The sequence below is a fragment of the Pangasianodon hypophthalmus genome, chromosome 8 (assembly GCF_027358585.1).
Source record: "Pangasianodon hypophthalmus isolate fPanHyp1 chromosome 8, fPanHyp1.pri, whole genome shotgun sequence".
In the NCBI taxonomy this organism is placed as follows: Eukaryota; Metazoa; Chordata; class Actinopteri; order Siluriformes; family Pangasiidae; genus Pangasianodon; species Pangasianodon hypophthalmus.
The window spans coordinates 1,912,912-1,926,331 of NC_069717.1; the positions used below are offsets into that span (position 1 = coordinate 1,912,912).

Genomic DNA, 13,420 nt, shown 5'->3' on the forward strand with positions numbered 1-13,420 from the left:
ATTAGCACTTTAAAAAAAACAGCACTTTGTATTGTCTAGGTGCTTTTTTACTATATTACCTCCACAACAGAGTTTTTGGACTGATGGTGCTCTTAGTCTGTGACCTAGCAAACCAGTATCAGAGAGTATTTATTGATAGAGACTTCAGAGCACTTCTGTGAGTCGCTCTGGATAAGGGCGTCTACCAAATCCCATAAATGTACACAATTTAGATATCCTATTTAGAGGACTGAATGCAGTTTGAGACACAGCCCTAAATTCTCATTGAATGTGTAGTAGATTAATCTGCATGATGGAGAAGGAAGCAGTACAGCCAACACTATCAAATGTTCTTCTGCAGGTTCCTTGCAACAGCGTTTTTCTATTAGAGAATTCTCACATAGCACATCTCACATCTCACAATCTCACAATCTGTAGCTTTAAAAGGCAAAATGACATAAATAATTTTAAATAATAACATTTTTAGGATATTTTAGGATAGAAGTTCTCTTACTAGGGATTTTCTTGTAGTCTAATAATTGTAATTAACATCTCAGAAAACATCTCTGGAATGTCAACATACATTTCTGTACAAACTTCACATTTCACATCACTCCAGAGAAAAGTGACCATGTACTTTAAAACATGAAGAAAAAAAAAAAAGCACGGTTTTATTTTTTAAGCGTCGAGGAATGTGATACAGTCGTAGGTCAAGTCTATGTTTGCGTTACTTCTTTCCTTTCTTCTTGCTGTCTTTGCCTCCTTTGGCTGCTACGTCTTGCTCTCCGTCCACCCCTAAAGCGGCTCTCGCTCTCTTCTTACCCAGGGGAGTCTTGGCATACCAGCTCTGTGGAACAAAAAAAAAAACGTCAGGTGTCCGAGTTACAAAACAAGCTGTCCTCTCTGCTCTGCACGTCTGAGTGCGCTGCTGAGAACTGTTTTTATTTTAACATCTTGCAACTGGTTTCTCTCTAGGGGGAGAGCTATGAAAATTTCTATGAGGTGTTAAAGGTACAAAGTAGAACCCTTTTAGGAAAATAAGAACAATTAACTAGCCAAAGAACCCTTGAGGAAATCCTGGGGGGAAAAATCTATTATCATTCACTACGTCAAACATTACAGTGCAGTCTCTGGACACTGAAATATATTGTATATTCTATATTAAATACATATAGAGCCAGGTTTTTTGTTACTAAATCAGTATCCTTAATAAACTGGCCACTCAGTCTGTCATTCAGTTCATGGCTCTTCATTAATGGGATCTATAAATGATCCATCCATCCATAATTATCTCATCATTGCATTACTTTGAGGGCTTCCTCTTCGTCCTGGAACACAGGGTCGATCCTGGCGAGAGGCGAGACGAACTCGGCGGCGGTCAGCGGCCGTTTAGCGAGCTGCCGAATGCGCCGCTCCGTCAGGATATCCTTCACCACGCGTACCATGTGACCCTGCGTGTATCCGTCTGAGATCTTAGCCAGGGAGCTGAGGTCCAGGGCGTTGGTCACAACACCGCCGTTCCGCCGGATCAGTTCCTTCCACATGACTACAGGAAAACATACGGCATGAATGCTTTTATTAAAATCCAAAACGTATACAACTCGAACGATGTGAAAAACTCAAACTGAAAACACTCATTAAAACTACAGCAGGGCTGATATTATATTTTACTTATTATTTACACCACAGCAGTGTTGAATCCTGGGCTCTGATTGGTCAGAAATTGTTGATTAATTCTCTATAACAGCAGCTCTGACAGTAGCACAGGTTTATATTAATGCGTTCGTTCTAATACGTTATCGTTTCTATAGTAACAGCTCATTCACCGGGACTCGTACAGCAGATGCTCCACGTAAGCGCATTTAAAAAATCGTTGTCAGAGGTTTTATTTAACATTGATGGAAGGAGTCTCCAGTGTCAGCGCTTTGTAACAGTCAGAGGTAAATTCCAACATCTTCAGGACAGAGGAGTTTACGCTTCTTTACAGTTTCTCAGTAACATGACAAGCTGCGTTTTGTGTTTTATTAACTTCAAGAGAGTGAAAATGAGAGGCTTTTTATATATACGCTTATGTTATAGCTGCTATAACGTAAGCGAGAACAGAAACTAACCTGTTTCACTGACATTTCAAAACACTGAATGTAACTATAAATGGATAGACAGTACGATATATCGTTAAAAAAAAAAAAAAAGTAAATGTTGGTAAATTGCTGTGGTGTAAGAGGAATAAAACACTCTGAGACATGCTGTTATCACTCCGCTTCATCACACCACCCCGTCACTGATTATTTTTCTATAACAGCATGACACTGAGTGCATTATATTTTACTTATCCCTAATGATAATCCGTCGTATGAAGATTATTGCTGTTTTTGTATATTAATAAATTGGTTAATAAATTAATGTAAATTAATAAATTAATTATGTAAATTAATAAATTGATCATTTGAAAAAGTTGTATCCATTTCTCATATCTTATCAAATAAAATTTATTTCTGGTACTGCACTCTTCTGTATGTTCTTATTAAACCTAAATTAGCACAATAATAACGTGTACATTAAATATTAATACTCCTAATTCATAGAAAGGGGTTTTGATCGTTGATCTTTGGATCACATACCAAACCTTGAGGCGTAGTCCGGCCGTGGTATGAGGATGATCTTGGTGTAAAGCTTACACAGAGACTTTAGGTCTGCGCTGAGCGGATTGTTTGTCGTCCCTACAATAAGAATTCGGTCTTCACCTTTGATCGTTTTAAGCATTTTGGGCAGATCTTTCTTTAGCCGCTTTGGATCTAACTGTAAGTAAAAAAAGCAAGCATTGCATTTAAACTTTAAGGATTTACATACATGTTTATTTAATTAAAAAAAAACTCCAAAATAATTCCAAATTGTTACCTCTTTCTCCTCCTTTGGTATTTTCTTATAAAACATTTTTTCAGCATCTCCGATCCATACCACAGATGGCTGCATTAATCTGGCAACCTGGAGAGGACACGAAATTCCCAAAATCACGCCAATTCCCAATTCTGCTGATTAGGGAAGTCCTTCATTAGCTTCAAACACTTCATTAGCTTCAAACACTTAACAAATAAGTTTCTTTTTTGTGCTGAAGAGAATTTAAAATGCACACACTGTAACCATAACAACGTTCTCACCGGTCCTAGCTAGTATCAGCTAACTAACTAGCCTAGCTTGGTATGAAAATGAAATAAAGTTTGGCGTTCCTCTGGTGATGAGGAGGTTGTTTGCATTTGCTAACCTTCCCCTAAACTTCCAACGTGATTGGTCAGGAGGTAAAAAAAAAAAAAAAAGCTTGGCATCACATATCGCTGAACTTTTTCCAGGAAAGTTTAACTTAAAAAAAAAAAAAAACAGATAGCAGCACTTTTCCTCACAGGATTACATGTAAAATGTGCACTGGGAGTTGAGAAAAAAAAAAAAAAAAACACAGTAGCTTCACCTTAAACACCATGTGCAGCATCATCTGGAGCCCACTCTTGCCTGGATACTTCCCCACCAGGTTCAAAGGGGAAAGGTCAAACAGGTTAGCTCCCGTCTCCTGACAGATAGCATGGACTAGCATCTTCTTCCCCACTCCTGAAGGCCCCACCAGGAGAATGGCCTTTACCAGCGGGGCTTTCTCATGGATCACCTGGGAACCTTCGGCAGAGCAAGAGAGATACAGCGAGACCATGAGACAGATAAAGAGAGAGAGATTAGCTTTAATTTAGCGCAAAATACACAAATCTGCGAACGGTCTGAACTACGTACCCAGTGGTAAGACGGCACAAAGAGATATAACTTGGCGCACGTCAGATAATGAAGGCATGGGCTCGATGTCGGTCTGCCTCAGGGTCGTGCCCAGGTAGCTGTAGTCTCCTGTAACACGGAAATTTTAGAGGAATTGATAAGCGCTTTATGATCAACTAGGACTGAGTTTCTCAAAAGCGTCACAGCACAAAGATAGCTGTTAAATGGTAGAGCAAGCATCATGATGAACTCTCTCTCTCTCTCTCTCTCTCTCTCTCAGTTAAGACGATGTGAACTTTGTGATGCTTTTGGGAAATTCAGCGCAGATCCATTCCACTGTTTTCCATATTGTTGGTCGAAGCAAAAAAATTATATTTTCAAGAAAAAATATCATGAATATAGGCAAATCCTACTAATATAGCTCTTTATTAAACAAATTATTAAAGCTTGAAATTTTTTACTCATTTCAAGCTTGAAATTGTTTTACTCTATTAGCAGATAATTGTGCTAATTTTGAAGTTTATTTCTAGAAAGAAGCAAAATGATCTGCCCATACTATAAGACAATTTTAAGCTTGAAATTAATAAATATGTCTAGAAATAGGCTTAAGGGGCTTATATTTGTTACATAATGATCTCATCATGAGATAAATACCTTTGTTTTCCTTTACTCAAGATATCTTCACTCACTAAGATATAATTTTTTGCCCACAAAATATTTTTCACAATATCTTTATTACTCCTTTGTGTCACTGTGAGTCACGTGTTAAACGACTCACCAAACACTAACACACAGAGCTGAACGCAAACGAAACGTTAAAATGTTCATACCTATGAAGTCGTGTAGTTTCACGTGATCCGCTGGTTTCAGCAGGCCTTCCACCACCAGCTCTTCATACAGCGACTCCATGCTCCTGACGAGAGAATCAAAAAAAATTTCATATATTTTACTTTATACTGTTGAATTCTGGATTCTGACATTAGTGCAGCTGTACATCACAGGTTTATATTAATGCGCTCGTTCTAATACGTTATCGTTTCTATAGTAACAGCTCGTTCACAGGGTCTTGTTCAGCGGACGCGTCACATAAGCGGATTAAAAAGCGTTTGTAATCATTAACACAGTTATGTTTTCTGTAAGGATAAATGTGTTTATTTAACATTTAGGGAAGGAGTCTCCAGTGTCAGAAGTGAAGCTGTAACTTTAAGTTTTCCGACATCTTCAGGACAGAGGAGTTTACGCTTCTTTGCGGTTTCTCGGTAACATGACAAGCTACATTTTTTTTTTTTAAATTAACTTAAAGATAGAGAACAAAGAGAGGCTGGTGAGGGAACGACAGTTTATAGCTGCTGTAACGTAAGTGAGAACAGGAACTAACTTGTTTCCACATCATTAAGTGTAGCTATAAAGGGATAAAAAGTACAACACGTCATTCTTTACTAAATAATTGCTGTGGTGTTGGTGGAATTAAACTCTTGGGGACGCACTCTGGGGTGGTAAGTTTGGGGAACGCCGCTTCATCACACCACTTTGTAGTTGATTATTTTCCAAAAACAGAATGACACTGAGTGTTTTATTCCTTACTTCACATGCGTAATTAATACACATAGAACTAAGTCACCTATCAGCTGTAAGGTCTCTGTCTTTCTTTTTCTTCTTCCCACCCTTCGATCCTTTCTTCTTCTGTGTGTAAAGTAAAACAAACACATTTAACCAGCAGTGAACACTGATCTCTGCAGAAAGAGGGGGAGAAGACGATCAGGACCTTTCCTCCAGTCTTGGACTTCCCGCCTTTACTTCCTTCCACAGCTAGCTTCCAATTCGCAAGCTCCTGCCTCATCAACTCGTCCACCTGAACACACGAGCGTAAAGACGTGTCAGGAGGTTTCTCACTGCTTAAGATCTGGTTCTTAAAATGTACGTATTACGGCAACATTAGAAAAAAGATACGTTTTCATTTGACCTGCAGTCTTATTTCCGCCTCGATCTCTTTCCTCTTCTCCTCTTTAATGAGTTCTGCTTCGTGTCTTTGGCTGAAGTTCTTCGACTCGTCACGGTTTTGCCAGATATCTGTGTGTGAGAGCAAACAGAACGCTTATACACTGTACACACACACACACACACACACACTATATCTGTCTTTCTCAATTTAGTTTAACGAGTCCAAGATAACATTTATTTACTAGATTTACTAGTTGTCATTCCAGTTAAGGAAATCACAATGCTTGCACAAGATCGGGATACACTATATGGCCAAAAGTATGTGCACCCCTGACCATCACACCCACATATGGTTCTTCTCCAACCTGTACCACAAATTTGGATGCACACAATTGTATACAAAGTCTGTGTGTGCTGTAGCTTTACAGTTTCCCTTCACTGGAACTAAGAGACTCAAACCCTGTTCCAGCATGACAATGCCCCTGCGCACAAAGCGAGCTCCATGAAGACATGGCGTGTGAAGGTTGGAGTGGAAGAACTCGAGTGTCCTGCACAGAGCCCTGACCTCAACCCCACTGAACACCTTTGGTTTTTTGCCATTTTCAGCGTAGTTTCTTCAGTGCTCAGTTTTGAGTTTTTTGCGAATTAATACGATTGTTCCCAAGTTTTAATTTTTTCCTCATCTAAAGAAAGTAGTTCATTCTTAGTTGATAGACCGATATAAAAAATGGCAACATTTAAAATACAGGACTGTGAAAAAGTCTTAGGTAAAAATATCTAATATAAGAGCAGTAAACAGTTAACAGTAAACAAAGTAAATATATGGAGAGATATCCCTTTATCTTTAAACATGCATCAGTAGTCTCAGGTCTACGGACAGTTTTTCTTTATTCAACAGTGTGCTATATATTTTTATTATTAATCTGAGAACTCTATAGCAATAGCAATCACATGATATTTGGTTTAGAAATTGTGCAACATATGTAGTAAAATATCACAAGCACAACTTTCTATCCCTATTTAAAACACATCTAAATGCGGAATTCAATCTTTGAGCTAATAAATTTTGTGTTAAGCTACAATCAGTCACTGTACAGCTACAGGTACACGTGAACACACCTGACATTCAGACTCACCTTTAAACGTCTTGTGGCTGTTCTGTAGCTCGGACAGAAACGCAGACGGCAGCAACTTCAGTCCAGGTTCCTTTTCCTGTAAACGGGCCACTAAATATCACAAACTACACCCTATACACTACACACTGCACAATTCTGAGAGTCAAAACGTAATGCAGTAGTGCTTCCTGCATCCTGCACGTGACCTATAACGTGACGAGGAGACGTGTGTGATGTTGAGATGATTATGTGCCAAAATCACAAACACTTACAAGTGTGCTACAGAGTACTCATGAAGTACTAGTGAGTGTGCTGCCATTTTGGAACACAGCATCAGATCATGCGTACCTCTTCTTCTCCTTTCCCTTTCTCCTTTTTCCCTTTCTGCTGTTCCTTCTCTTTCGGCTTATTGTTTTCTTCCTCCTCTTCTTTAGCTGCCAGCTCTTCCATCAGCTTCAGTCAGTTTTACAAAACAGACAAACAACATCGTAGAAGAGCAGAATTTATAGCTGCTATAACGTAAGCAAGAACAGGAACTAGTTTTACAGACAATCGACAATGTTATACATAACTAGATACAGATTTTAAAAAAGTATGATGTGCTGTTCTTTAATAAATAAATTAATTAATTAGTTTTACACACATGGCTGTATTTTGAAAGGAAAAAATCGCTTATGAGATATTCTGCTATAGGAAAATAATCAGCTTCAGGGTGGTAACAGTAACGCCACTTCATCACACCACTCAGTCGTTGATTATTTTACAATAACAGCACCACACACAGCGTTTGGTTCCTTACTTGTGACACCAAATTAAATCTTTTTAATGTAATAACGCTTTAGTGGTAAATACTGAATGTGGCCAAAAATCTGGTGTGGTTTCGAATGAAGTCTGTTGTGTTACTGATGCTCTTCTTTATCTGGTTATGTTTGTGTAACGTGTATATTAACGCATATATATTAATGCATACACTGTATATTAACTAGAGGTGTAAACCTCGATATTATATGATTTTGATCCTTATGTTAACGATTTAATATTTGATGATGCCACAATATGGATCTGATGCAAAATGATACGTTTCAGTTCATAAGGAAATGATTCAATATTTGAAGATATGATTGAATGATATTACGAAACTGCTGAATCTGACACGATGTGATTCTTAAGGCAACAGTTGGATATTTGAAGATACCACTGAATTTGTTACGATACAGGACGATTCAGTTTAGTAGCCTCCGATGGATTTCCGACCAACTTTGTTTTATAAATCAATAAACTGTTGCATCGATTCATTTCAATCATTGCCTTTTAAATCGATTCATTAATCCATTAATCGTTGAATCGTTACACCCCTAATATAAATGCATACTTTAATGCATACGCTTAATAACATGTTGATTAGGCTCAAGTCCCGGCTGTTGGAAGGTTTGTAACTCTCCTATTTACCTGCTCAGGTGTTTTATTAGCGAAAATAATAGCCGATCCGCCATCTTCCTCATTTGGATATTCGGGAAAGGAACCCGTTGCATCACTGCACAAAAAAGAAGACTTTACATACAGTGACCTGAGAGATGTACAGCTCACAAAACCATGTTACACACACGTTTAGGGGAGGTGTACGTATGAGAATATCAAAATCATCACACACACATCGTTTGGTTCAAACTTTGTGTGATCTCATCACTCACTGGCACTCGATGAACCACTGTCTGATCTGATCCTTCATCATTTCCTTCATGTCAGGACCCTCGGTCTCTCGCAGGCTCTCCGAGATGGAGATCAGAGCTTTCTGAAAATCCTCCTCGTGCTCCTCCTGCTTGCTCCTCCTCACGACTTTCTTGTCTTCAGCGAGGACTACAGCGGGGCACGACTGAGCCAGACCGGGCTTCATGGACTACAGCGAGCACAGAGTCACCAGAGAAACGACATCCTCGTTACACAGTGTCACAGCTACATCTACTGGACATTTGTATTATGATAACAAAGAAAAAAAAAAAAAAAAACTTACCTCATCAATTACCATATTTAATATTTCTTATATCAACTAATATCATTTTAGTTTTTTTATCCAATTCATTTAAATCATTAAAAAAACAAATCTAGATTATTATATATATATATAATAATATATAATATTATATTATATATAATATAATATATATTATTTTCTTTTTCCTACATATCACTTATTTAAATAGATAGATAAATAAATAAAGAAACCTTGTGTAGGAATACCATAATTATACCTGAAATAAAAAAAAAAAATTGCCAGTGTTTATTTAAAAAAATTCAGGCATAAAATATTTATGAGCAAAATTATTTTAAAAAATATAATTTTTGCGAAAAATATAGCAAAATTTAGGACTGTTGCATGATGTAGCTAATTTAAGAGGTTAAAAAAATTACTAAATAAATTAAACAAAAAAAAAAGCTAAGACTGGCACAATATTTTTTAAATTAATTTAAGATTTTGTCCAGAAAGTTTGTAAATATATACCAGAAACATGTTGCACTAAGAATGGCAAGTTGTCAAGGATAATAATTTGTATTATATATTTCTTATATTTTCCTAAAAACAGCTTTAAATCGACTCTCTGTATTGCACGAAAGGGTTAAATAAAGATAAATAAAGAAATGCAGCTCGGAGAAACGACAGACGTTCAGCTCACCATGCCCAGAAAAATCATCTCCTCTTCGCGCTCCTGCTTCGTCTTCTTCCTCTGTACGTAACCTTTCCACACCTACAGAGACGGCGATAACGTGCAGAGCAAATCCGAGCTTTTTATTTACTCTGTATTCATTCAGTTCTACGAATCCTCTCACACTTAATGTTTTATGGACTTTATACTCTGTATCCTGTCTGTGCGAGAAAAATATGTACATTAGGGTTGTAACTCAGTGCCGCTCTCTGTATCTGTATCTGTATCTGTTTAGTGCTCCAAATGTTCGGATCTTTATTCTGATTTAAACCCCAAGTGGGTGTGGTCTAAACCGGAAGATTTAAAAAAAAAATTTAAAACAGATGTACAAAGGTTGTGTGTGAATTGCGGCTCAGTTACCTCACCTTCTGGATTCGAATAGCAGCCTGTTCCACGGCTTCGCCGAGATCCTTGTCTTTGGTCTTCTTCTGTCTCTCCGCATCCCTGTGGATCTCCCGCATGATGTTGGACCTCAGGCGACCCTGCCGCGCCCTCTCCGACACCTGAATGATCCTGATGGCCTCCTCCAGACTCAGCACGTGTGCTGCAGTAGGCTGAGAGAAATGCCAGAGGGTTAGAATCGGCATGACCATGTGATCATTGGTGAGAAAAAAAAAAAAAAAAAAAAAAAAGAAAGACTACTTTCCACACACTTTTGGTTTCTCCACCATTCCATTCTGCTCCAGTATGCTGGAGAGAACTGCGGCTCGCTCCTGCAGCACTTTACGCCGTTCACTAAGGAAGTACTTCGGGATTGGAATCTCAAGATCCTCCTGCGAAAAAAGACAGTGAATGATATGGTTAAAAAAAAAAAAAATTTTAATCATAACAATGGATATGAACAAATTCATTCGTAACTCATTTGCAGAAGCATTAATACAAGAAATGTGATATTCATGAAAATACAGTTATGTTTGTATCCTACGTTCGCTCGTGAGTTTGTGTAAATCTGTGTGTAAAGAGAATCACCAATGTGAACCTCGACTGATTCGCTTCTGGTCGTATAAGTTTATATTCAAACTGACACGTTTAAATCTCTTATTTATTTCAGTTACACACCAATTTAATGAACATTTTGTGAAAATTATTTGCTTCATATTAATGACTTGACAGAAAGACATTCCAAAACAATCCATAAATTAAGATATTTATGTCTAGACATTCAATCAGGAGAAAAGTAATGGCGCCCTATAAAAGGAGGAAGCGTTATTATGTGTGCCTGTGTTGGCCGAGCCGCTGCAGTGGCTGAGCTGCATTACTGGAAGTTTCGCTCTCTGAGAGCTTTGCTTTTTGTGGAGTTTTGTGGCTGTGGTTGATGTAAATGTGCCGTGAACACGCTTGGAAATTTACGGCTGATTGAATGAGAACCAAACGGCTGATTGAATGATTGAAAGTGAACATTTACAACCGAATTCTCCAACAGGGTCATAACTGAGACTACAAACGCACAGGCGTCAGTTTCAAATCCTGGATGACATCATCCATGTAATGGTACTGTGAGTACTCCTTCTCCACCATCTCGTTCTTCAGCTCCAGCACGCGTCCTATCACGCCGTCTAGCACGTCGCGGATCAGCCTCCTCTTCTGCGGCTGGATGATCTGATCGTAAGCCTCCTCCAGCTCCCTGAAGATTCTGACGTAGCGCACGTACAGGGTGGCGAGGCGCTGGAAGAACACCATCCGGTCTCTCTCAGGCCGTAAGGGCTCGGGGGGAAGCTCCTGGCTCAGAAGATCGCTGAGTTCCTCATGAGCTTCAGTCCAGAGTTTGTTATATGTGCTACAATACACAAGTGCACTTAAGTATATAACATTCATCACAGTGCACTACAATTGGTTGTCAATGTACAAACAGAAACTTATATTAATAAATAGCATTCTTTAAGAAAGCCAAATAAACACATAGAAAATATTATTTAAACTTTATCAGTACATGTAATGTAGAGGGTGAAAAATTTCCAGGGGTGGATTGGGGTAGGTTGGCGTTGGGTTTGAGGCGGGTTTGAGGTGAGTTTGGGGTGGATTTGTGTAGGTTGGCAGTAGGTTGGGGTGGGATGAGGTGGGTTCGGGTGTGTTTTTTTAGTTGGATGGGGGTAGATTGGTGGTGGGTTGGGGTGGGTTGAGGTGGGTTGGGGTGAGTTTGGGGTGGATTGGGGTAGATTGGCGGAGGCTTGGGGTGGGTTGGGGTGAGTTTGGGATGGATTGGGGTAGATTGGTGGTGGATTGGGGTGGGTTGGCAGTGGGTTGGCAGTGGGTTGGTGGTGATTTGGGGTGGGTTTGGGGTGGACAGGGGTGGATTGGCAGTGGGTTGGGGTGGGTTGAGGTTGGTTGGGGTGAGTTTGGGGTGGATTGGCATAGGTTGGGTTGGGTTTGGGGTGGACAGGGGTAGGTTGGGGGTGGGTTGAGTTGGATTGGGGTGGGTTGAGATGGGTTGGGGTGGGTTTGGGGTGGATTGGGGTGGGTTTGGGGTGGACAGGGGTAGGTTGGCGAGGGGTTGGGGCAGGTTGGGGTGGACAGGGGTAGGTTAGCAGTGGGATGGGGTGTTGGGGGGGATAGTGGTGGGTGGTGGGTCACTGCCTCTCATCTGTTTTAGTTAAGATGTAGACACAAGAGAAGTTTGCATGCACGCTTCCTTATTAATTACTTTACTTCACATCTTGCTCCTAGAACAGAATCTTTATAAATTTGTTCAACAAAAACAGTCCATTTTTCTGTAAATTTGATATAATATACTATATAATATGATTTAATAATCATTTACAATAACTAGGTGATGAAAAGCTCAGTTTTAATTAGTAAACAAAATTCTTGCAAAGCACCTGTTATACTATACAGCTTTAAAGTGAAGAACTTTAGAAACAGGCTTACGATGTTGTGAAATTTCAGATTAAACTAAAAACCTAGCAGCTGATGAAGTTCACATGTGGCATTGTGATACAGTACATGAGCAACATTTATGTCCTGTACACTTACAATACAGATAGAAACACACAGTTAAAGGGAGAATTCAGGTAACAGGAGACAGTTTAAGTGGTGTGTACTTCATTTTCTCTGAAAAACAAAGTAAGAACTTTTCCTTTTGTATATTTTCATGACTAATAAAAGGATAGAGAATTTCAGAAATGTATGATGTGTAGTATATATTTAATGTAATAGATATTTGTCAGAAAGCTAGGAGAAAGCTCAGTTCAGTCTGCAGGATACTGACCTGTGAGACATGGCGCTGTCTGATTATTAATATCCTAATACGGCTCTCTTAGCTAGATTTAAATCAGTTTACACTTTTTACGACATTATACTGCTCCGTTAAGATTGTCTCAATCATATTAAAACGCTACACATCCCTAACTCAGATTTTATTTCTAAATAAATACACAAAGGCCTAGCAACAAAGCGGACGGAAAACTTCTCTCTCCCTTTTTCTACCAGGAGTCAACTTTGTATCCATGGCAACGAGACCCCGCTTGCGCATGCGCAGAGGGAAGCGCGTCAATCAGCTGTCAGCGGTGTATCTGCGCATGCGCAGTACCATAACAGTTCAATAAGGCTAAATAGGGCGTTTGGGTTAACTTCTCTGATTGGGAAATAACTGTCATAAAATTCCTTATTTATGATATTTGACGAAAAAGATAGCCTAAAGCAGGCAACAAAAATGTAAAGGAAATGGTGTGATAAATAATGCTTTATGAAATCAGCATGCATTGTTGTATGCAAAAGTTTGTGCACCCCTGGACAATTAACTTATTTTGAAGATTTTTTTCAATGAAAAGAAGTAAACATAATCACAGCAGCAAAACATTTTCCTGCAAATAGTAATGCAGAGTTACTTTATACTGAAGAACTGATCCAGCTACAGAGTAGAATGGTGCGTCGCCACTCCTGTGTCAGCTTCCTGCAGGTCCTCAGTGCTGTTTTGGGGTTTTTGCGTTTCCT

General features: G+C 39.0%; 1 protein-coding gene across 1 annotated transcript; it reads right to left on the reverse strand.

The window, feature by feature from the left end:
- Nucleotides 1-631: 631 nt before the first annotated feature.
- Nucleotides 632-12,938, reverse strand: zgc:153738 (uncharacterized protein LOC558115 homolog). The gene is made up of 19 exons (XM_034306376.2): nucleotides 12,696-12,938; nucleotides 10,940-11,267; nucleotides 10,144-10,263; nucleotides 9,856-10,044; nucleotides 9,461-9,532; nucleotides 8,480-8,685; nucleotides 8,238-8,322; nucleotides 7,137-7,241; nucleotides 6,810-6,885; nucleotides 5,696-5,802; nucleotides 5,498-5,584; nucleotides 5,354-5,415; nucleotides 4,563-4,645; nucleotides 3,754-3,861; nucleotides 3,443-3,642; nucleotides 2,878-2,964; nucleotides 2,601-2,778; nucleotides 1,287-1,525; nucleotides 632-826 (listed from the first exon to the last, which is right to left on the reverse strand). The coding sequence occupies exons 1-19, from the start codon at nucleotides 12,704-12,706 to the stop codon at nucleotides 707-709; spliced, it is 2,463 nt and encodes an 820-aa protein (XP_034162267.2). The 5' UTR covers nucleotides 12,707-12,938; the 3' UTR covers nucleotides 632-706.
- Nucleotides 12,939-13,420: the final 482 nt, after the last annotated feature.